The sequence below is a fragment of the Sinocyclocheilus grahami genome, unplaced genomic scaffold (genome assembly GCF_001515645.1).
Source record: "Sinocyclocheilus grahami isolate Dianchi unplaced genomic scaffold, SAMN03320097.WGS_v1.1 scaffold923.1, whole genome shotgun sequence".
Lineage (NCBI taxonomy): Eukaryota > Metazoa > Chordata > Actinopteri > Cypriniformes > Cyprinidae > Sinocyclocheilus > Sinocyclocheilus grahami.
In genome coordinates this window covers 352,114-378,610 of record NW_015506102.1, presented here as the reverse complement: position 1 = coordinate 378,610, position 26,497 = coordinate 352,114, and the positions used below count along the sequence as shown (strand labels likewise).

General features: G+C 37.5%; 1 protein-coding gene across 3 annotated transcripts in view; it reads right to left on the bottom strand.

Moving 5' to 3' along the window:
- The window catches only part of LOC107564307 (rho GTPase-activating protein 6-like), a 40,099-nt gene extending 23,760 nt beyond the window's left edge, over positions 1-16,339 (bottom strand). For 2 of the 3 annotated variants that reach the window (XM_016249346.1, XM_016249347.1), the window contains exon 1: positions 15,628-16,339. In XM_016249346.1, coding sequence (XP_016104832.1) covers positions 15,628-16,155 — 528 coding nt within the window. In that variant the 5' untranslated portion in view covers positions 16,156-16,339. The remainder of the gene's footprint in view (positions 1-15,627) is intronic. The other variant, XM_016249345.1, reaches the window with a different exon arrangement.
- Between the last annotated feature and the right edge of the window lie 10,158 nt (positions 16,340-26,497).

The following is a 26,497-nucleotide window of genomic DNA, read 5'->3' as shown; positions in this document are numbered from 1 at the left end:
CCATGGTTCTGGCTTGCACTCCCCTCAGCATGGCGGCGTGGGTATACCGTTCCCCATAGCGACCCCTAGAGGACGCAGTTCGAAGTTCCGCGAAAGGGAACATCTCGGGTTACTTATGTAACCATGGTTTCCTGAGGGGAACGAGACACTGCGTCCTCTAGATTTTGTGCCATGCTGCGAATACAAGCTTCAGACGAAGAAGTGATGATGTGCGCTACCGGCGCCTATTTTGTACTAGTTGCGACGGTAGTGACGTCATGGCTGTCGCCGGCCAAACAAGTTGGTGTTTTTTCAATGTAGGCTTCAGACACGGGTCACGACGAGGCATTCCCCATAGCGACCCCTAGAGGACGCAGTGTCTCGTTCCCCTCAGGGAACCATGATTACATAAGTAACCCGAGACGTTTTGTTTAGTTTCTTTTAATTTAGACATACTTAAAATTTAACTGGGGATTTCTGTTTCCCAGCATGCTTTGCCATGGCACTCGAAAGGCTTCCAGAATACACTCATATTTAGAAATCACACTTTGTTTTTTTTTATCTGTATTGTCCAGCCCTAATGAGGGGTTAGGAAGGAAACAGACTGTTCAGGCAGATACTCATGACCTCTGATTAACCAGCCTGCAAATCTGCCTTGACCAGATTATACTTTCTTTGATCCATGTTGAAGTGGAAACTGTCATATGAGTCCAGCCCCAAAGAGGCTTACAGTCCAACAACAATGAAAAATACTGACCCATTTCTAAGGTCTTTCCAACAATTACAGGTGAACTTAATGACATTCATGGATGATCTATTCCTTTGAAAACATTAGTTATTCATGCTGCTATTTTCTTTTGAAGAAGCTCTTTTCAATGCAACAGTTCATTACAATCAAGCTCCAAAAACGAAAATCAAAACAAAACAGTAGTCCATATGACTCATGCATGTCTTAAGTCATGTGATTATTTGTGTGGGACACTGAATTTTGATCATTTTCCCCTTCACTGCAGCTCTCTCCTTTTATCATAAAGTAAATACCTTCAATTATGGGTCATTGTGTAGCATATGTGACATGCAACCAGACTTTTTTATATTTCACTTTTCTGCTCAAGCCAATCTCATAAACTTGGATAACAGGACCACATGTATGCCTAACAGCACAAGTCAAACATTCACTGAGCATTTCCTTCCCAGCTGCAGAAGGTCAACACTCAATCCAGACACCAGCAGTTCCTCATCTGCTTGCATAATAACCCAGATGAAATCACACACTGCTGTGCACACGGACAAAAACATTAGCTGCATCCAGATCAATAAAACAATCATCTATTTTTATTATACAATCTTTTTCTACTGATAGATGGTAAATTACCTAATGGAGTCCCTAATAGTGAAGGAAAAAAATTAGATGGGAGGAAAAAAATATATTTAAATGCTTTTACATTCTCTTTGTGTGTATTGTGTTTCCTCGAGAAATTTTACATTCGCTCATAAAACATTTGCATTCTCTCACAAAAGTATTGCATTCCCTCGAGAAACTTTGCATCTGTTCCTGCAAAACATTTGCGTTTTTTCGCAAAAGTCTTGTGCTCCACTAAGAAACTTTGCGTTCACTCTCTGAAAAGTATTATGTTCCTCTAAGAAATGTTATGTTTACTTTTTTCGCAAAAGTCTTCACTAAGAAAATTTTAGTTTGTTCTTGCAAAAGTATTTTGTTTCCTTTAGAAACTAACTTTGCATTTGCGTTCTCTTACGAAAAGGATTGCTTTTCCCTGAGAAACACAAAACATTTGCCTTTTTTCACTCAAGTATTGCGTTCTGCTAAGAAACTTTGTGTTTGCTCTCTCAAAAGTATTGCATTCGCCCGAAGAAACTTTGCTTTTGCTTGCTAAAAACATTTGCGTCCTTTCACTAAAGTATTGCGTTCCAATATGAAACTTTGCTTTCTGGTAAGAAACTTTGTAGTCGCTCTCAAAAAAGTATTGGGCTCTGCTAAGAAACTTTGTTCACTCTTGCAAAAGAAACTAACTTTGCATTTATTTTGCTTGTGAAACAGTTGCGTTTTTCGCAAAAGTATTGCGCTCCACTAGGAAACGTTGCATTTGTTCCTGTAAAGGTATTGCGTTCCTTTGAGAATCTAACTTTGCATTTGCTTGCCGAATGTCAGACTCTGTTCCGTGTTTTGTGTTTTGCTCCCCACATGCTTTCCATGACCCATTTTCCCTCATGTGCAATTATGTTTATTGATCCCAGGTGTTTCTCATCAAGTCCTGTGTATTTATAGAGTTTCCGGTTTTGAGTTCGCTGTGCTGTCTCGATTGTCAATCCTCGTTCCTACGTGTGTTTCATGTGTTAAATAAAGACTTGAATTCTCCTACGTCTCCTTCGCTCAGACACAGTAGGCTGGAACTGAAAGTAAGCGGCGCCCCTTCTCCCCGTTTTGTTTTCGTGTTCTGAAAAGTCTTTTGTTTTCCCGTTTTTGCTCCCCCCGTGATAATGGAACTCGCCGCTCGATTTATTTCTCTAGCCCGTAGAGATCTCCCCTTCTTCGAGTACGCCTGGGAATTCTGCGGGCTCGCCGTGGCGACGAAATTGGATGACGCCACCATCAATTCTCTGTTCTGGCTCGGGCCAACTACCATCACCCCATGGACCTCCCAGACACCAAGGGACTATGCTGGAGGGAACGATCTACCGGTGTCTGGGGAGTGTCCGGGCCCGAGCTAGAACCAGCCTGCCGGCCGCTCCAAAGTCAAGTTCGTCGACCACGCCTTTCACCCCGAACCTAAAGGGGAATTTAAGGAGGAGAAGGCGGTCGGCTCCAGCCTCAGAGCTCACTCCAGTGTAGCCCAAAGAGGGCTCCTGTTCCCGAGTTTAGCCCAGTGAGGGCTCCGGTCACCGAGTTTAGCCCAGTGAGGGCTCCTTTCCCCGAGTTTAGCCCAGTGAGGGCTCCTTTCCCCGAGTTTAGCCCAGTGAGGGCTCCAGTCCCCGAGTTTAGCCCAGTGAGGGCTCCAGTCCTCGAGTTTAGCCCAGAGAGGAGCAATGTCAGACTCCGTTCCGTGTTTTGTTATTTGTGAAATCTAGCTAACAAAATATATATTGTGTGTTGGAGTGTTCCAGACGCTACAATGTGGTAAATAAAGACTGTTGTATTCTCCTACGTCTCCTTCGCTCCGCGCTCCGACACAGCAGGCAACACCGTGACAGCGAAACATTTGCGTTCTTTCACAAAAGTATTGTGTTCCCCCGAGAAACTTTGCACTTACTTGCAAAATATCTGCGTTCGTTCACAAAATTGTGTTCCACTAAGAAACTTTGTTCGCTCTCACAAAAGTATTGCGTTCCCATGTGAAACTAACTTTGCATTTGCTTGTGAAACGGTTGCATTTTTCACAAAAGTATTGCGTTCCACTAAGAAACTTTGCATTCGTTCTCCCAAAGGTATTGCGTTCCCTTCAGAAACTTTGTTCTCTCACAAAAGGATTGTGTTCCACTAAGAAACTTTGCGTATGCTTGTGTAAGTTTTACCTCCCAACTCGTTATATTTCCATCACAATAGTTATGCGTGCAAACTGAAAAGTTTTGCTAATGAAAGGATTGTCAAGGGAAAGCAAAAGTTTTGCCAGAGAGAAAGCAAATACATTGAAATATTCATTCTGAACATTTGTCAAACATTTAGTGAAGTGATGCATGGCATCATATAATCGGAATTTGTGCTCTGCATTTAACCCATCCAAGTGCACACACACACACACACACACACATTCTGACTCTCTAACCATTAGGCTACGACTGCCCAACCAGTCGTGTTTAATTTCAATTTGTTTAATTTCAAATGCAAGGCAAAAAACATTACAGCTAAAGCAGTTTCCACTGTTTTGGAAAGACTTTATATTAGATGTTGGATCATGGATGCAGGGATTCACTCCCGTTCACTCCCAAGAACATCAGTGAGGTCAGGCATTGACGTCGGGTGATGATGGTGTCTAGCTCGCATATGTTCAAGGTAAGAGCAAAGGTGTTAAGATCTCACTTTGTGCAACCAATAAATTTTACTTTAAATCTGCAAATACCTTGATGCCAGGCCTGGTTAGAACACAATATGAAAGCCGCTTATACCAAATACATCAGATATTTAAAAGTGTTGCGCCATAATGGTCAATTCTGCACAGAGACTCATGCCATATGAACGAAAAATGTCATCAGAACATTAAATTATGGCATTCTTTCTTAAGCACTACACTACACACCCCAATAAGACCTGCACTTCATCATTCTCCGACATAAAATCTCTGCTCTTCCAGACAGCACACGAGCTCTCCCACTGAAATCCAGAGAAATGGCAGCATACAAGATAACGCTTGTGCACAGATGTGGAATTAAATAAGCCTGGCTTCACATAAGCTGCATTCCAAATCATATGGTGCCTATAAGTGTGCACTAAAGAGTGTATCTAAATAGGTTCATTTGGAACACAGAAAGTAAAAAAAAAAAACAGCATTTATTTGAAGCCACTTATTTTTATTTCAAATAAATTCTGTTCTTTTGAATTTTCAAATAAAAAAAATAATCTTGAAAAAATTGCAACATATTGCATACACAAAAATATTCGTCAGCACAACTGTTTTCAGCATTGATAATAATCAGAAATGTTTCTTGAGCAGAAAATCAGCATATTAGAATGATTTCTGAAGGATCATGTGACACTGAAGACTGGAGTAACGATGCTGAAAATTCAGCTTTGATCACAGCAATAAATTGCATTTTAAAACATATTAACATAAAAATCACTCATTTTAAATTGTAATAATTTTTCACAATTGTTACTGTAAATTAATGCAGCCTTGGTGAGCAGAAGAGACTTCTTTCAAAAACATTTCAAACTTTTTAACAGTAGTGCATACAGTGTGTAGTGCAGCATTTCTAGATTTTTGTAATAAAATATCAATATTAGATAAGAAAGAACCCCACATGAAATGTACTGCAGTCATTACCATCCAAGGCATCAACAGCACAATATACAATAGCACAAGTAATGAAAACAATGAGCAGAAGTCTTATCTAGTAAATTATGAAAACTTGAATTTAAAAGATATTAAGAGAAACATGCAAACGTGTTGCTTCATCCTCTGGTGCTGTAGTGCCACTCAACCACTACACTTAGCAGAAATGAAAGCCTCGCTCATCAGCATAAAAGGTGAGCAACAGTTTCTTCTGAACAGCTGTCTAACAAGAGATACTTGAGGATCATAAATAAGCATCACATGTGTGTCTGATGGTAATTTCAGGCCCAGCTGCTCGCTGCACATCTATTCTCCACGACGATTTCACCAACGTGATCTCATTAGTATTCAACCATAACATGTACTTCTAACACACATACATTTTCTAATATGTACAATATCAGCGTACTGTACGAACAGCTTCGAAATGCTATTATATGTACAAATGTACATAGAAATGTTTGCAAATCCTTTGATGTTCAGAATAATGCAAGGAAAACAATCTATTAAATTTAATATTTGAATGCATTTGAATAATTAAATGTTTAACAGCAGTACATTTAACACATTTAACATGTTATTGTTTTCATTCAGTTCTGAGGGATTTCTAAATACTGTCAATATGCTATATTGTACAGTTTTATCAATTCAATCAAAACATACAAACAAATGTGCAAAATGTATTACAAATACAAAGTGCTGCACAATTAATTGAAATAAAAACAAAATCATGATACGGCTTAGTGCGATTATCTGATTTCAAAGGATCAATTCAATGGTTTAATGATTGAAAATGAATTTAAGCCATTAATATTATTAATTATTGCCATTTTAAATATTATTTAAATGTGTGATTTTAAACATTATTGCAATTTTACATCCGTAATAGATTTTTTTTTTTTGTAGCGAAATATTACAATAGTAATATTTTTTATTTCGTTTTTATTTAGTAATTTTTATTTAAAAGTAATAATAAACATAAAAATTATAATTAGTATTATTATTATTGATATATAAATCACAAACTTTTGGCCAATTATGCCTTTTATTTATTTATTTTATTTTTTGCATATTAAATCACTTTTTTTTCCGGAAAAATTGCAATGCAATGAAAATAGATTTTTCCCCAAATCATGCAGTCCTACAAATATATGCTGATATAAAAAAAACAAAAAAACAACTGAAATGCAGACAGAGAACAAACAGTTTTCCTGAGACTTGAGAAAACTCTGTTTTCCTGTGGTTTTTCTCACTCTTGATCAGTTTCATTGACCACTTTCGTTTTGATAGGAAATAAGAGCTTGGGGATTCGGGGGCTTCTTTGAAGAATTTCTTAAGGAAAACAAACAGTGCTGCTTCCTTACTTAATGCCATCTTCACGCTAGCTACGCTTGAGCCAATGCATCATGGGAGTCAGCTAGATAGGAAAAACACGAGTGAGATATCTTTAAAATCTCAGTTACTTCTCAACAGCAATGAAATGGAGAGCAAATTGAGACTTTTTTCGCCTTGTTAAATCTCATGCATTTTACTAGAATTTCAGAAGAAATCTCAGAGAGAACTTGCACTGTTCCTCAGGAGGCTTTCTCGGAGACGGAACAGAACACGGACATGTACATGCAAAGTCAACTTTTAGCTTAATGTGTGCACCTAAACGGTCAAATACATGCACAAATGTGTCAAAATGCGGCACTTGGTGATTATTCACATAAACTCTTGTCGGTTATGTAGTAAGTGAATGTAAACAGTTGAGAATGAAAATGTGCGTAACCGTAAATTGGAGCCGTGTAGCTCTTAAAGTGACAGCAGCCTTATATTCCTGCTGCTGACTGTGTGAGAGAAAATCACTCACTGCTCTTGACTGAAGGATTTTTGTAGCTTTAATAAAAACAAAGGAAGTTTAATTCTTTCAGTGAAGACTATGCTGTTTTATTTGACATTCAATTATTCAATTCCTGTAGTGGGCTGTTAGCAGAATACTTTAGACTTGCATAAAAAACGTAAAGCACAGTTTGTTTCATTTGTATCTATCCTTTGCTTTTTTTTATTACTGACCGTTTCATTATTTTCGAGGACTTTTTTTTTTTTTACTAATATTATTTACCCCAGAATTCTGCTGTGGTATTAAGAATTGTGAAATTTCTCTAAAATGTAGATGTCACAGCAACCGTATTTACAGAAAATATATATATCACTATTGCTCGTATAAAGTTTTGGTCATGTGGCCCACTCATAATCGTGTTAAATAATCGTGATTAAAATATTGACAAAAATAATCATGATTATGATTTTTGCCATAATCGAGCAGCCCTAGGATGAGGCCGATGAGTGTAGTGTCGTCTGCAAACTTCAGGAGTTTGACAGAGGGGTCAGTAGAGGTGCAGTCGTTGGTGTACAGGGAGAAGAGCAGTGGGGAGAGCACACATCCCTGGGGGGCGCCAGTGCTGATCGTACGGGTGCTGGATGAGAATTTCCCCAGCCTCACTAGCTTCTACCTGTCTGTCAGGAAGCTGGTGATCCACTGACAGATACAGCTAGGAACAGAGAGCCAGGTTAGTTTGGTCTGGAGGAGTATTGGGATGATGGTGTTGAAGGCCGAGCTGAAGTCCACAAACAGGATCCTCACATAAGGATCCTCTATACTCGCATTGCATGTCAATTATCGACTCATTTGTGTCTGTTTTATATTAAACTGACAAAAAATATATATATTTCTTGACTTCTGTGCCACCAATGGCTAGGAAAACTCAAATGAACTCTCTCACAGTGACAAATAACAGCTTCACAGCATTGTTACACGGTTTCATGAGAGAATGTCACTTTTACAGACGTATCGCTTCCAGCTATTGAGTCACTGAAGGGAAGAAAGTGAGTTCTCTGGGTGTGTCACCTCATGTCTTTCCCTACAGAATGACAAAGTAAAACAAGTGGACACATGCTTTGTGACACACTACTGTTTGTATAGTGACTTTGGAAAGAAAGGTACACAGTGACAAGCACTATACAAAATTTTTTTTTAGAGAAATTGAGAAATTAAGAATTTCTTCAAAATTCCAAATCAATTCCTGAATTTACCAGCCACAAATTTGGGATCAGTATTTTTTTTTTTTATGTTTTTGAAAAAAAGTATCTTCTGCTCACCAAGGATGTGTTAATTTGATCAAAAATACTGCAAAAATTGTGAAATATTTTTACAATTTGAAATAGCTGTTTTCTATGTGAATATATTGTAAAATGTAATTTATTCCTGTGATCAAAGCTGAATTTTCAGCATCATTACTCCAGTCTTCAGTGTCACGTGATCCTTCAGAAATCATTGTATTATACAGATTTGCAGCTCTGATTATTATAAATGTTAAAAACAGTTGGTATTATGAAAATATTTTTGTGGAAACATTGATACATTTTATATTCCAGGATTCCTTGATGAACAGAAAGTTCAAAAGAACAGCATTTATTTGAAATGTAACATTAGACATATCTTTACTGTCAATTTTAATGTATAAAATTATTAATTTCTCTAAAAAATGGTTTACAAAATGTAAAAACCTTAAAACGTTCTAATCTGTTCTTGCACATTAATATAAAATAAAATGTCAATCAAATTCTAAATTGAAATTCCTATGGGACCTATGGGTCAATTCACTTCAAATTCAAACTCATGAACTGAAATGGAGCCAAATCTCCAATTCGTCTGACTCTTTAACCAAACAATACTAATAAAAGATACAAAGAATTAAATTCTTCAGAAATGTCCTGAACAATCCTGTGTAATAGCTCTGATGATGTAAGAGCATTAAATATCACTTTATCTTGTTCCCAGTGTCAAACCCCCGACAAAGTGGCACAAAGAAACAGGAAGTACCACATTCTGGGTTTCAACATCACTACATTAATCACCGAGTCAGTCAGTCAGGACACACCTTCGTAGAAGAACACATGAAAGCCATACAGTAGCTGCCTGACAATGGAAACATGCCTTCCTCTCGCTTATTTCAACTCTTTCCAACCGGACTCGAAAGGAAACTGGTATTGGAAAAATTCAAGATTCAAACTAACTTCTTTTGTTGGCCGCACAGCATTGTTGAAGCTGTTAACAATGGATTCAATTGATACATGAAGCTGGAAAAAACTCAGATAGTGCCATAGAAACACAACTCTCTGCAAACAAACAAACAAAAAAGTGAGTGATGCTTGTCCATGCAAAAGGCATTGCACAGATGCAATCATCTGCAACCGCGAGCAGAAGTGAAACACAGAACATAAAATTGTGACTCATGCACGCATTAGGAACAGCTGTCACCATTCATAGGTCTATAGACCAATGCATCTTAATTCATCATTGCAAACATGTGTAAAAACAGACACGTCGCTTATAATGATCAACCGCTGTGTTGCAAAAAAAAAAAAAAAAAAGCTTTGATGCAACTAACAGAACTAAATGGAATGCTGCAATCATCTATTTGCACGATTAAGTCAATTGTGCAATCCTGATTTTTTTATTATGATTATTATTACGTGTGCAGCCATGATCTGGAGCATGATTAGGAAATGTGTTGGATTTCTTATGAGAAAAGGTCATTTTTCAAATCGTACCTCTGTTCTTCCCAAACCAATTCATCTGTAGAGGACAGAAATAAGCCACTTTCATGCATTAAAGAGCCTCTGAAAAGAATTTGTGAAACATCTAGTATAATAAAGTGAAGTACAATTTATATGCATTTATTAATTTAATCAGAAAACTTAAACTTTTGAATGTCCAACAATCAAGAAAAAAATACTTTTTGCCCCCAGATTGGTGTATTTATGAGTACCAGCAGAATCAAACTGGACTATCTCAATCAGACAAACCTTGACCTCTTGGTTAAAGCATTTTAAAGGGCATTAAAGAGCCTCTGAAAAGAATTTGTGAAACATCTAGTATAATAAAGTGAAGTACAATTTATATGCATTTATTAATTTAATCAGAAAACTTAAACTTTTGAATGTCCAACAATCAAGAAAAAATACTTTTTGCCCCCAGATTGGTGTATTTATGAGTACCAGCAGAATCAAACTGGACTATCTCAATCAGACAAACCTTGACCTCTTGGTTAAAGCATTTTAAAGCAATATGTCACTCAAAAATAGGAATTTGCTGATAATGTCTTTACCCTCAGGCCATCCGAGATGTAGATGAGTTTGTTTTTCATCACATTTGGAGAAATATAGCATTACATCACTTGCTCACCAATGGATGCTCTGTTGTCTTCCGCATCAAAATCCACCTATATATTTGTTTAGAGCTGTTTTGGCTTGTAAACGGTGCTTGATCTGTGCAGATTTCTCTCCTGATTCAGACCAGACCACTTTTTCACTGGCGAAAGCAATTATGGATGTGGACTTTAGTGTTTTAGCCAGAAGCAATGTTTTGACGTTAAAAATGTCTTAATGATGGATTTGTTTCAGCTTTTGCCTTCTTAAGATGTTAACTGATGGACTGGAGTGCTGTGGATTACTTGTGATGTTTTTGGAATCTCATTCTGACGGCACCCATTCACTGCAGAGCATCCATTGCTGAGACACTGATGCAATGCTACATTTCTCCAAACCTGATGAAGAAACAAACTCATCCACATCTTGAATGGCCTGAGGGTGAGCACATTTTAATTTGGGGGTTATTACTCTTCCTTTAACACTGGGTGTAAACAGGGCCACAATTCTTCAGTACGCCTCTGAACATAAACATGTGCTGCATATGTGTATGTGTGTGTGTGCACTGCAACACACACAGAGATGATTGGCAGGCAAAATGTAAAAAGGTTAAAGGTTATGCTGATACTGATGTTGCAATAGCTTTAATGTAGCTAGAAAAGAAAGTTTAAAGAGGTCCAACCTCAGAGGACGAGCTTTTTTCACTCATCGTTCTGGAAAATCAGATACATGGCTTATCGCATGTTGCAACTGTACTTGTCTGGAGGAGATGCAATAATCGAAACCATCTTATCGAAAACACTGAACCGCTCACGGTCTCTTACGCTGGATCTGCTCCAACTGAAAACAGCTTAAGGCGAGTCAGGCTTCATGAACATGCCCCACTTTCAACGGCCTGTGAATCTGTTGTCTCTCGCATCAAAATCCAGCCACATATTTGTTTAGAGCTGTTTTGGCTTGTAAACGGTGCTTGATCTGTGCAGATTTCTCTCCTGATTCAGACCAGACCACTTTTTCACTGGCGAAAGCAATTATGGATGTGGACTTTAGTGTTTTAGCCAGAAGCAATGTTTTGACGTTAAAAATGTCTTAATGATGGATTTGTTTCAGCTTTTGCCTTCTTAAGATGTTAACTGATGGACTGGAGTGCTGTGGATTACTTGTGATGTTTTTGGAATCTCATTCTGACGGCACCCATTCACTGCAGAGCATCCATTGCTGAGACACTGATGCAATGCTACATTTCTCCAAATCTGATGAAGAAACAAACTCATCCACATCTTGAATGGCCTGAGGGTGAGCACATTTTAATTTTGGGGTTATTACTCTTCCTTTAACACTGGGTGTAAACAGGGCCACAATTCTTCAGTACGCCTCTGAACATAAACATGTGCTGCATATGTGTATGTGTGTGTGTGCACTGCAACACACACAGAGATGATTGGCAGGCAAAATGTAAAAAGGTTAAAGGTTATGCTGATACTGATGTTGCAATAGCTTTAATGTAGCTAGAAAAGAAAGTTTAAAGAGGTCCAACCTCAGAGGACGAGCTTTTTTCACTCATCGTTCTGGAAAATCAGATACATGGCTTATCGCATGTTGCAACTGTACTTGTCTGGAGGAGATGCAATAATCGAAACCATCTTATCGAAAACACTGAACCGCTCACGGTCTCTTACGCTGGATCTGCTCCAACTGAAAACAGCTTAAGGCGAGTCAGGCTTCATGAACATGCCCCACTTTCAACGGCCTGTGAATGAACCCCATATTCTGCAATGTCTCTCAATGTAAAAGATCTTGCAATCTACACTCAGTAGTGTTGAATCCCGGCAACCTGTCAAAACAAAAGCACTCTGACTTCCATAGAATGATGCAGTTGTAAGGGAAACAATGAGGAAAAATAGCAAAATAAAATCAGGAACTTGTTCACTTAAAATTTTGCCTAATTTTAGATGTTTGCATGAGACGCTCCATTGGCACTCAAAAGTACATGTTCGATTTATCGGTGGTAAAGACCCCAAAGTGCTGTTGTACTCAGTTGACAGTCTCCAGTGGGAAAAACTATTTGCATGGGTAGAGCTGCCAAAGATCAGGTCATGCTGCTCTGCTGTGAGAAATAGAAGCTGAGGCAGACTTCATGTAAACCAGATGTCACTTCACTGAAAAACACACTCCGCTCTTACATGGTTTCTTCAAGCACAGTACAAAGACTCACTGCAAACGAACAATGTGTACAGTACTATAAAAGAACAATGTGGGCCTACTCACAAAATGTTCATACAGTTTAATTGTTTTCAAAGAACATGACTGTTCTGTTATTCAACAAAGAACATATGCCATTTTCATAGTTTTTTTTCTCCTGTTTCGTAAATCCACAGAAACAGATAATGGCACAAATGTTTTTCCCACAGCAATTTCTCAATAAAACATATAACATCTAATATTTTAAGCCAATCTAAATTTAAGCACTGCACAAGAGCACAGCCTGCTCTGCTGTGAGAAATAGAAGCTGAGGCAGACTTCATGTAAACCAGATGTCACTTCACTGAAAAACACACTCCGCTCTTACACGGTTTCTTCAAGCACAGTACAAAGACTCACTGCAAACGAACAATGTGTACAGTACTATAAAAGAACAATGTGGGCCTACTCACAAAATGCTCATACAGTTTAATTGTTTTCAAAGAACATGACTGTTCTGTTATTCAACAAAGAACATATGCCATTTTCATTGTTTTTTTTCTCCTGTTTCGTAAATCCACAGAAACAGATAATGGCAAAAATGTTTTTCCCACAGCAATTTCTCAATAAAACATATAACATCTAATATTTTAAGCCAATCTAAATTTAAGCACTGCACAAGAGCACAGATACACGCAATTTGACCAAAAATGGGAATTTATATAAAAGGAGTTAAAAGCAATCCCATAAAAGTTCAATGTGGCTGTATTTTAGTGAGATACATCAGAGCACTTTGGCTCTAGATCTAAACATTGTTAAGCTTGTTACTGCAACAGATTCTCTGAAACCGCCTGCAACAGGCAAAGAAGCAAAAGATACACAAGTAATACTGTTGTGTTTGGGAAGACTACTACTTAAAAAAGCAAATGGGCCATTGTGGCTGCTCAAGATAAATCAAAGCACACATTTACTGCCTATAGATTTCAGACTTGATTTGGTTTTCAAAGCCGATATTTAGGACTCTGTGCCATTTTGCAATGTGGTTTCAAACCACCTACCAATGTGGTCTGTAAAAAAAAAGATTTCAGGTGTCAAAAAACAAAGTCTGCCTTTTGCTGCCTGTCCGTTTCATTGGCCAAATAATAGAAAGAGCAGTGCTCTAAAAGACACAGCTGAACTGTTTTATAGGAGGAGCTTTATAAACTCCAGATTCCTGAGAGGTTAGGTAACCGTTACAAAGAGAGCTCCCCTTTGGGCTGGCCAACACAAACATCTACAAATTTGGCGTTTTGGTTTCTCAATATTGTGGCCACAGTTTGATTTTTTTTTTTAAAAGCATGCATTAATTTTTAAAGAGGTGTTTGTTGATTTGTCTCTGATCGTAGATGCCTTAATAATGCAATTTCATTAGTTCACATTCCTGATCTTTGGAAAGCTACTTCAAAAAAGCAAGCACTTTCACAACACCTTGGTATTTCCCGGCACTTTTGATACATTAATGCCACATTAATTTATTCTGAACATTTAACACAACAGGTTGCACTTCAGAAAGTCCCATTTACTGAATTGCACATTCATTTGTCAAGCATACAAACACAATTTTTCAATCAGTTGACAATGACAGCAACAATGCACATCCATTTGTGCCTCCTATTATCCTCATCCCGTTGTGCACTTTACTGCAATGAATTATTGTCGTTTTTCCAGTGGTATTTAGTAAAATGGTTTGAGGATAATGCATTTATTAAAGTCAGGATCAGCAGCTAAACCACCGTATGAGTTCAATATCTTCAGTTGTCTTTAAGGTTAGTATTTTATATTTGTATTGGATTCTGCAGTGGAGGAAAGCGGACATTCCACAAAGACTTCCCTGCTGTCTGCTGCTGAAACCCTGCGGCTGGCAAGAGCTCAAGCCAAGTCATCTGTCTTCAACCTACCAGCGCTGTCTGCTGCCTTCAATGAGCTGAACCATTAGATCCTCCTGTCCACTCTGCATGTCTGATCTTCAATCAACTAAACAGGGTCCATGTCACAGGCTTCTTGGTCTCACTCCGCTGGTTATCTTCAGCCGACTGCATTAAATTCAAGGTTTGTGCGTCAGCCTGTCACTGGAATGGTGCACTCCTACCTCAACACACTCCTACAGGTCTATGTTTTTTTCCCATTCTCTATCATCACGAAGCAAGTGTCACTTGGTGGTTCCATCACAACAATGTACAAAGTTGCTTTCCAGAACCTTCACCGTCTCTGTTGCTCTGTGGAGGATCAAACATCCAACCTCCGTTTGATCTGTTCACAACCTTCAAGAAACAGCATCATCCACTAATCAAAGACACTGTAAATTAATTTCCATTAACAAAAAATTGCTTTTGCTTGTGCATTTTTTTTTTCAGCTCTAGTTTCTATGCAAGCATACTCTTGAAACTTGGCATTGCTGCAGGTATCGTTCAAGCTCCTGCGAGATAAATTGATTGTGAAGTTCCTCATACAAAACATTTGATAAATGACTAAATATCAATTTAGTCATTCCAACCATATTATATGAGAAGTTATGGTATGGTGATTTAAAAAAGAACCAGAAAGAGCCAATCTCAATGCTGAAACTTGGATTCATGCTTCATCATCATTAGGCATGATATACACTAGTCAACATTTGAAGTGGATCAAAACCTTTCATCAAAGTTGTCCTAAAACCAAAATGTGATCTTGTTTTAGTACAACTTTGATTAACTTTTTTGATCCACTTCAAAGGTTGACTACTATATATCTATTGCCAAGATCAAATGCTAATTGTTAACTTTAAAGATGCTCGGTTAAAACTGACCATATGCACTCTAAAATGACTGTGAAATTTGCATGAGAGCTCATGTTAATTGCAAGACTATATTAAATATTCACATATCTGGAGAAAAAAATAATGCCACAACAAAATGCATAGTTGATTAAAAGTCGAGAAAACCTTAAAAGACATAGTGAGAGCATCAAAAATTAAAATAATTAAATAAATAAATAAACACTGTTCCTAGTAACATATATTTAATATATCATGATGTTTATGTGCATTTGTCAACAATGCATGAAAAACTCACACTCGAGAAAAGACAGAACAATCTGCATGGCCTGACCAGACAAGCCTCATGATTTATCAATTGCTTTGGCATTTGCAAACTTCTATTCAAAATCTGTTTAATAGTCATAAGAGACGCCAGAACAACAACAACAGCTTTATTTTGAAATCTTCATATAGACTGTATTTTTATAATCCTACCTCAGATTTACAGAGATTGTGCGAAAGAGGAGCATCCGAATGAGGCGACTTTCTTTGAAGCCACTTCCTCGGTGAGAAGATGTTGCTTGAACCAGAGATGTTGAGCGATAAATCCCTGGACGCGTTGCGTTTGCCGCTCCTGTAGTCGAAATGAAGACTGGAGATCGACGAGGCGTCTGAAGATGCCGACAAACTGGAGGAGGAAAAACGCGGCTTGAGTCTGGGGTCCGCGGAGGGGCTTTCTGAAGTGCTTTGGCTGTTAGTAATTCCAGCTGTGGAGCTCGAGCTCCAGCACAAGGAGCGATGCCCGTCGGCGTCTCCGGGCGTCCCGCAGTTTCTGACCAGCGCCGAATCCAAACTGCGAGTCTGGTGCAGTTTCCTCTTTGCGAGGGTTTTAGAGCCCGATGAGGAACACGAGAAGACGCTGTTCAGTAACCCTTGTGCGGACATCCCTGCGAGATGATGCAGACTGACGCCCCAAACACAAACCCCACGTGAACTGAACGACTGCTGGTGGTCGTCTTGCATACACAGTTTAATGAAACATGTGACAACTGATCAAACAAATTAAATGCTCTCATCTATCTCTGCTGTATTTGTATTTGCAGATAAACGTGGAAACATTCCACTATTCGAGCCAAAAAGTGCGTCTCCGCCGACGCGCCCGCCCTCTTTAACCAGCCTTCCTCCGCCCTGCCTCCGAAGAGTGTGTCTGAGAAACTGAGGTTGATTGACGTTTTAATTATATGTTTTATTTACGTAATAACTTTTAGGGGAATCTAAAAAGAATGATAGAATTTCTATCGGGGCGCAATCTGTCCAAATTCGTTTCGCGCAACTCAAATGGTCTTTTGGCGCATGGACTGGCGCTCCTATCCTATAAAACAAATAAGTTTGCTAAATATTTGTGGTATACATTATATATTAAATTGATACATAATAAAAGTATTTGAGGTTTGTTTTATTTGTTAATAATTATCTTAACCTAAATTAAGTGCTGGAGCGGCCTACTGTTGCAAATGCCATTTCTGGATAAGCGCATCGATCCTGAAGTGATATAAGATACTGATACTTGTCGAAAGTATCGATGCTCAAAAAAAAAAAAAAAAAGGATACTAAGGTGTGTTTTTGTTTATTTAACAACATTTTAATGCGTGCAATATGCATTGAATTGGACGAATAATAATTGTGTAGCATAGAACTAGCTATTTTCCTGCTCATCTGAACACATGCAAATGTTGCAAGACAGAACTAATCAATCAGAGAGAGCACTTCTGGCAGTGCATTCAAACAGGGCTGCGTTTCCCAAAAGTGTCATAAGAAACCATTGATGCTTTTGGGAAACGCAGCCCAGAACAATGCATATCAGAGGACAGAAAAAAACATACATGTTTGAGTTATTTCACAATAAACAAACTGAAATTGTAGCTTATTGTTTGTGCAATTACAGGTGCATCTCAATAAATTAGAATGTCGTGGAAAAGTTCATTTATTTCAGTAATTCAACTCAAATTGTGAAACTCGTGTATTAAATAAATTCAATGCAGACAGACTGAAGTAGTTTAAGTCTTTGGTTCTTTTAATTGAGATGATTTTGGCTCACATTTAACAAAAACCCACCAATTCACTATCTCAACAAATTAGAATATGGTGACATGCCAATCAGCTGATCAACTCTATACACCTGCAAAGGTTTCCTGAGCCTTCAAAATGGTCTCTCAGTTTGGTTCACTAGGCTACACAATCATGGGGAAGACTGCTGATCTGACAGTTGTCCAGAAGACAATCATGGACACCCTTCACAAGGAGGGTAAGACACAAACATTCATTGCCAAAGAAGCTGGCTGTTCACAGAGTGCTGTATCCAAGCATGTTAACAGAAAGTTGAGTGGAAGGAAAAAGTGTGGAAGAAAAAGATGCACAACCAACCGAGAGAACCGCAGCCTTATGAGGATTGTCAAGCAAAATCGATTCAAGAATTTGAGTGAACTTCACAAGGAATGGACTGAGGCTGGGGTCAAGGCATCAAGAGCCACCACACACAGACATGTCAAGGAATTTGGCTACAGTTGTCATATTCCTCTTGTTAAGCCACTCCTGAACCACAGACAACATCAGAGGCGTCTTACCTGGGCTAAGGAGAAAAAGAACTGGACTGTTGCCCAGTGGTCCAAAGTCCTCCTTTCAGATGAGAGCAAGTTTTGTATTTCATTTGGAAACCAAGGTCCTAGAGTCTGGAGGAAGGGTGGAGAAGCTCATAGCCCAAGTTGCTTGAAGTCCAGTGTTAAGTTTCCACAGTCTGTGATGATTTGGGGTGCAATGTCATCTGCTGGTGTTGGTCCATTGTGTTTTTTGAAAACCAACGTCACTGCACCCATTTACCAAGAAATTTTGGAGCACTTCATGCTTCCTTCTGCTGACCAGCTTTTTGAAGATGCTGATTTCATTTTCCAGCAGGATCTGGCACCTGCCCACACTGCCAAAAGCACCAAAAGTTGGTTAAATGAGCATGGTGTTGGTGTGCTTGACTGGCCAGCAAACTCACCAGACCTGAACCCCAGAGAATCTATGGGGTATTGTCAAGAGCAAAATGAGAAACAAGAGACCAAAAAATGCAGATGAGCTGAAGGCCACCGTCAAAGAACTTTTCCACGACATTCTAATTTATTGAGATGCACCTGTACATTTGTTTAAATTGAATGTTAAAAGTTCATATTGATCATGTTCTATTGTGTAATGTTAATATAAACCATACACTGTCAGAATAAAAAGGTTGCATTTTATGCGTGCAACAGCCTTTCACTGGCAGTCCCTGATGAAAATGAACCATGGTTTTACTAAAGTGACTGTAGTTCAATAGTATTTGTAGATTTCCATGGTTACCACTACAGTAAACATATTTAAACCTCGTGTAAACAAAAGTATAAGTTGTAATTAATGTTAAAATGTGTTTCAAATATAACGTTAAGTGGGTATCATTACCCATTTTACTCTTAGTAATTTAATACATTTCATAATTTAAAAGAAATATTGTATCGATATCGACAATACTGGCTTTTAAAAGTATCGAAAACAAAATAAGTGGCATCGTCCCGATTATTAATATACAGTACTGTGCAAAAGTCTTAGGCCATTTGTATTTTCACCAAAAAAATGTTTTTAAGTCAGTTATTTCTATCTTTAGCTGTAGTGTGTCAGTAGGAAATATCAGTTTACATTTCCAAGCATTCCTTTTGCCATTAATTGTAATAATCCAGTGAGATTTTTATATGCACACGGAGTCTGACAGCAGAGATCTGATCTCATCATCATCAAGTCCATCTGAGATTACTTGAAGAAACAGAAGAAACTCAAACAGACTCAATCCAGAAGAACCTTCCTGCAAAGCTACAGTACTGTGAAAAGTTTTAGGCACTTGTGTAAAAATGCTGTAAAGTGAGGATACTTTTAAAAACTATGTCATAAATAGATTTAATTTAAATTAACTAATCAAATCAATATTTGGTATTACCATACTTTGTGTTTAAAGCAGCTTTTGTACTCGATACACTTGCACATAGGTTGCACAGTTCAGAAATAATGTTTTATATTTTTTACTTTGAAGAACCAAATTCAAACTTGATTGAGAAAATAAACGTTGCATTATATCCAGTTATGTAGAAGAAGATATTCTGAAAAATGTTGGGATCCGAACAGTTGATGAGCACCATTGACTTCCATAGTAGGAAAAAAAATTACTATGGAAGTCAGTGGTGCTCATCAACTGTTTAGATCCCAACATTTTTCAAAATATCTCCTTTTGTGTTCAACAGAAGAAAGAAACTCATACAGGTTTGGAACAAGTGAGGGGTGAGTAAATGATGACAGAATTTTCATTCTGAAAATGAACTACTGCTTTAACATGCCTCAGTGGCATGTTTTTTTGACTGTTGAATTGCTTTAGTGACTCTTCTTCCTGTCATTCCAATTGAACTCCCAACTCATGAATGGAAAGGAAGCCAATTCTTCTGAATTGTTTCCAGCCTGCAACTCACTGACAGAGTAATGTTGACTGCTTTGCTTGTTCACCACAACAGTACAATGGTCTCCACAGAGAATTGAGTTGGATATTATGAAGAAAATATAATCGCAATGCTTCACTTCTACACCCAAACTCTGCTTAATTTATACTCACAGCAAGACAGCAATCAGTTCCCAAGGGTTGTGCACTTAGTTATTGATATTTTGATATATTTCACAAAGAAAAACCTCTTTTCCCTTCAGAATAGAACAATCCATTTTAATTTGACTATCATAACATTGCATGACTTCATAAAAGTTCAGATCCGTCTTCACAATGGGGAAATGGGATGGATGTGACTGCTGGGGAAAACAAAGAAGAAGAAAACAGAGGTTTAAAACATCAAAGCATAATAAAAGCCATCAAACCCCCCAAAGAGACAAGACTTTGCATTAGATCTGCAACATATTATTCCAGACTTTACATGATACCCCCAGAGCTTCCCAACATGGGGTTATTATCTCATTTTAGCACAGGAAAAAGGATCTCCAAAGACCTCTTTTAAGGTCTGTGAATGTAAACAAATAAGGGTGTAACCGAGAGCATTTCAGAAGGTCTCCATACAGTAAAGATGGATGTATGTGTAAGAAACATCTACAGTTCATAATCAAAATTTTTACAGAAAATAGTGATACCAATGGATATCAATGAAGTAACAATTGGAACTCAGCTATTGCTTGTTCACCGTAGAAGCAGCATGCATTGAGCAGTCTGTAATATTCAGCCATGTGCTTTTAGACACTATTTAAATTGTCGCTTCAAACCTGTGTGTATTTTGTTGTTCTGTGAGACACCAAAGAATATATTTTAAAGGACATTGGGGTTCAAAACAACATTGGACCCCATTGAACCCCACTGACGGAATGCAAATGACTTGCCTTAAAAAATTTTAAAAGTCCCAGAGTTTTGAAGGCTATAAAGGTATTTTGTACCTGAAGTAGTGGTTTACGATATTTATCATCTATGTCTGTTGTTTTAACGATGTGTGAGCTTACGTCCAAAAGCATCGACTGTGTGATGAAACCTATCTGAATGCAGTTAGAATGACCCTATAATTCAAGTTATGAAAGCAAAAAATACCCCTGTATGGGATTTTGTTTTATATATTTATATATAAGATATGATTATTACACAAGAGTGCCATTTTAACGAATACCAGCATGTGAGCTTGATTGCAGATGAGATTGATTTTATACAACAGTTCAACAAACAAGAAGTTAATATTGAGTGAGTTACATTTTACACACAATATTGTCTGGGGTTTTCTTTTTGTTTCGGCAACAAAAAGAGCTCCAAAGCCGAAGCAGAAGCAGAACATTTGTGAGTCTCAGAGCAACACTGCGTTTCATTCCTGGATGAATCCTTTTTGAACAAATTACTTGAGTCAGTGATTCAATGATCCATTCAAAAAGACAGTCATGCCTTGTCCAAATGCCCGCTCTTGCGGTCTTTGCACTTGACCACTTGACTACTTATGTGACGTATTTCCTGTATTTGGACCAAGTGTTCAAGTGAGCATGGAGACCACAAGTGTGTGTACAAATTTTCATTACCTGATGGGACACACTTATAGTGTTGTAAAAATGCAAGTGTTGCTTTTGTACTCGATACACTTGCACATAGGTTGCACAGTTCAGAAATAATGTTTTATATTTTTTACTTTGAAGAACCAAATTCAAACTTGATTGAGAAAATAAACGTTGCATTATATCCAGTTATGTAGAAGAAGATATTCTGAAAAGTGTTGGGATCCGAACAGTTGATGAGCACCATTGACTTCCATAGTAGGAAAAAAAATTACTATGGAAGTCAGTGGTGCTCATCAACTGTTTAGATCCCAACATTTTTCAAAATATCTCCTTTTGTGTTCAACAGAAGAAAGAAACTCATACAGGTTTGGAACAAGTGAGGGGTGAGTAAATGATGACAGAATTTTCATTCTGAAAATGAACTACTGCTTTAACATGCCTCAGTGGCATGTTTTTTTGACTGTTGAATTGCTTTAGTGACTCTTCTTCCTGTCATTCCAATTGAACTCCCAACTCATGAATGGAAAGGAAGCCAATTCTTCTGAATTGTTTCCAGCCTGCAACTCACTGACAGAGTAATGTTGACTGCTTTGCTTGTTCACCACAACAGTACAATGGTCTCCACAGAGAATTGAGTTGGATATTATGAAGAAAATATAATCGCAATGCTTCACTTCTACACCCAAACTCTGCTTAATTTATACTCACAGCAAGACAGCAATCAGTTCCCAAGGGTTGTGCACTTAGTTATTGATATTTTGATATATTTCACAAAGAAAAACCTCTTTTCCCTTCAGAATAGAACAATCCATTTTAATTTGACTATCATAACATTGCATGACTTCATAAAAGTTCAGATCCGTCTTCACAATGGGGAAATGGGATGGATGTGACTGCTGGGGAAAACAAAGAAGAAGAAAACAGAGGTTTAAAACTTCAAAGCATAATAAAAGCCATCAAACCCCCCAAAGAGACAAGACTTTGCATTAGATCTGCAACATATTATTCCAGACTTTACATGATACCCCCAGAGCTTCCCAACATGGGGTTATTATCTCATTTTAGCACAGGAAAAAGGATCTCCAAAGACCTCTTTTAAGGTCTGTGAATGTAAACAAATAAGGGTGTAACCGAGAGCATTTCAGAAGGTCTCCATACAGTAAAGATGGATGTATGTGTAAGAAACATCTACAGTTCATAATCAAAATTTTTACAGAAAATAGTGATACCAATGGATATCAATGAAGTAACAATTGGAACTCAGCTATTGCTTGTTCACCGTAGAAGCAGCATGCATTGAGCAGTCTGTAATATTCAGCCATGTGCTTTTAGACACTATTTAAATTGTCGCTTCAAACCTGTGTGTATTTTGTTGTTCTGTGAGACACCAAAGAATATATTTTAAAGGACATTGGGGTTCAAAACAACATTGGACCCCATTGAACCCCACTGACGGAATGCAAATGACTTGCCTTAAAAAATTTTAAAAGTCCCAGAGTTTTGAAGGCTATAAAGGTATTTTGTACCTGAAGTAGTGGTTTACGATATTTATCATCTATGTCTGTTGTTTTAACGATGTGTGAGCTTACGTCCAAACTGTGTGACTGTGTGATGAAACCTATCTGAATGCAGTTAGAATGACCCTATAATTCAAGTTATGAAAGCAAAAAATACGGGATTTTGTGATTTTGTTTTATATATTTATATATAAGATATGATTATTACACAAGAGTGCCATTTTAACGAATGCCAGCATGTGAGCTTGATTGCAGATGAGATTGATTTTATACAACAGTTCAACAAACAAGAAGTTAATATTGAGTGAGTTACATTTTACACACAATATTGTCTGGGGTTTTCTTTTTGTTTCGGCAACAAAAAGAGCTCCAAAGCCGAAGCAGAAGCAGAACATTTGTGAGTCTCAGAGCAACACTGCGTTTCATTCCTGGATGAATCCTTTTTGAACAAATTACTTGAGTCAGTGATTCAATGATCCATTCAAAAAGACAGTCATGCCTTGTCCAAATGCCCGCTCTTGCGGTCTTTGCACTTGACCACTTGACTACTTATGTGACGTATTTCCTGTATTTGGACCAAGTGTTCAAGTGAGCATGGAGACCACAAGTGTGTGTACAAATTTTCATTACCTGATGGGACACACTTATAGTGTTGTAAAAATGCAAGTGTTTACGGAGCTTTATTTTTTATTTTTAATACTTTGCATTTTAAAATCAACTTCTAGATGTCTGTTCAGTAGTCAGATAACACAATTTAATTTTGTGGTGCTTCTAATTAAGTGATAAAAAGCAGTGGCAAACGTTGTACAAAATAAATATCGCCACTACTCATTTGCACCAATAAAACATGCAACTCTTTGTCTTACTACCAAATTATATGTAATATCTAATTATTATTAATATTTAACATACATCGGAAAGGTTTCCGTGACTTCTCGTGAGATCTCGGCAAAAAGTCTGAAAACCGCAAGTGTGGGTATTTGGACATGGCTTCACTTGCTTCATTTCTAAATGATTCTGCTGTTTTAAACGAATCATTTGAATGAATGAATAACTTATTATAACACGGAACTGCCACCACCTATGGGAGTTTTAGTTAGTGTTTTATCTTATTTTATAATATATCCACGACAGGCTTAAACCAGCCAAAGTACCAGCACAAAAACACACTCAGCAAAATATCGTTTAATTATCGTTATCGAAAAATTCCCCAAAATATTGTGCTTTTTTGTCAATAACGCACGCTCCTGCAAGTGACTCTCTTTATGAATGGATCATTGAATCACTGATTCAAATTATTTATTCAAAAACAGATTCATTTAGGAATGAAACAGTGTTGAATCAGACAATATTGTGTGTGAAATGTGTGTAAAACTCACTCAATATTAACTTCTTGTCTGTTGAACTGTTATATTCGTTAAAACGGCACTCTTGCTTATGTGATATTCATATCTTAGAAATATATAAAACAAAATCCCATACAGGGGTATTTTTTGCTTTCATAACTTGAATTATAGGGTCATTCTAACTGCATTCAGATAGGTTTCATCACACAGTCGATGCTTTTGGACGTAAGCTCACACATCGTTAAAACAACAGACATAGATGATAAATATCGTAAAAAACTTCGCCACGACTCATTCGGTTCTTGTTGAGTCCTCGGTAATCCTCGGTAAACTTCGCCACGACGCATTCGTTTCTTGTTGAGTCCTCGGTAATCCTCGGTAAACTTCGCCACGGCTCATTCCGTTCTTGTTGAGTCCTCGGTAATCCTCTGCAAACTTCGCCACGACTCATTCGGTTCTTGTTGAGTCCTCGGTAACCCTCGGCAAACTTCGCCATGGCTCATTCCGTTCTTGTTGAGTCCTCGATAATCCTCGGTAAACTTCGCCACGACTCATTCGGTTCTTGTTGAGTCCTTGGTAATCCTCGGTAAACTTTGCCACGACTCATTCGGTTCTTGTTGAGTCCTCGGTAATCCTCGGCAAACTTCACCACGACTCGTTCCGTTCTTGTTGAGTCCTCGGAATATTCTTGGTAAACTTCGCCACGGCTCATTCCGTTCTTGTTGAGTCCTCGGTAATCCTTGGTAAACTTCGCCACGGCTCATTCCTTTCTCATTCCGTTCTTGTTGAGTCCTCGGTAATCCTTGGTAAACTTCACCACGGCTCATTCCTTTCTCGTTGAGTCCTCGGTAATCCTCGGTAAACTTCGCCACGGCTCATTCTGTTCTCGTTGAGTCCTCAGTAATCCTCTGTAAACTTCGACAATTGGTTGAACCGGCTCATTCGGTTCTATTTGAGTTGGACGTGCTACTTCGGCTGTGCGTCCTGCGTCATCATCCCGGAACTAAAGTTCGATTCAGTTCGATTTGTGAACAAGTTCGATTTGTGAACCGGCTCAACCGGCTACTTCCTGAGAACTGGCTCAAAAGAACGATTCGTTAAAGAAACTAACATCACTACTTCGGACTGCCTTGTGTTATTACCTTGCCTGTCTATCGTTTCTCGTCGGATTGCTGCCTGCCCTTTGGACTTGTGCTTTGTTTACTGGACTATTGTTATTGGATTGCCGCCAGGCCTGACCCAAGCCTGTCTCAGTTTTTGTCTGATAGCTGCCTGCCCCGATCTCAGGTCTGTCTATGTTCACCGCTCTGCCTGCCCTACTATACTGCCTAGTCTGCTTTTTTGACTAAGTTTCAAATAAAACTGCAAATGGATCCCAGCCGTAGTGATTATTACACAATAAAGTTAATTTCCACTACATTAATTTGCCCTAATGCAACTAAAGTGTGGTGATATAATGAATCTGACTTAATTTTAATTAAATAAATTGTGTTAAAAAAACACTTAAATTAAGGTTAATGAATTCATCATTCAACAAATGTTAATTTATTAAATATCATGAAATATACACACAAATCCAATTTATTTATCTATCTGTATTCAAACGTTAAGGCTTTTTAACCATTTTTATTTAACTTTGTCAGGATTTGTAAAGTCAACATTCATAATTTGTCTTGACAAACTTTGCCTTTCTTCAAATACTGATTAGTTTTCATTAAATGTTTTCCTTAAATCAGTTGAGAACAGTGTTATTTCTGTATCATTGTGACACTATTATAATTTTTATTAATATTTTGAATTAGGTTTCATTTTAATATTTTGATGGTTTTCAATACATTTTTACTTATATATTTTTGTTTAATTTGTCTTTAGGCTTATATTTTTTTATTAATTTATTTTTCATTTATTTATTTAATTTTTTAATTTATTAATTTCAGTTTCAGTTTTAGTTATTTTAATATACCAAATAAAAATTAGAAATGTTGAAATAAAATAAGCTTAAGTTTTTAGATTTTATTTTAATTTAATATTTTATTTTATTTTATGTTTATACTTTTTATTATTTTATTTTCAGTTAAATTGTATTTTATTTCAAGTATAAAACTTTTTTTTTTATTATTTTAGTTTAGTTCTAGTAAACAGTAATAACCCTGGTTGAGAACTAGTGTCCTTGAGGAAGAACTTCCCACAAAGAAATAGCATACAAGTAATTAATTCACTTTTGACTCTTTAAAAAAGAGATGAATAATTTATGCTTTTGTGTGTGGTGTGGTTGTTTGGGGTTTGTTTGTGTGGGTAGTTGGTAAGATGAGTGAGTGTTTCTGAGCTCTCATAAAGACGCCAGTGATGTGCAGTGTGTGTGTTGCAGTGGTTTTTACTGTGCTGTGGTTTATAAGGATGACACACACACACACACAC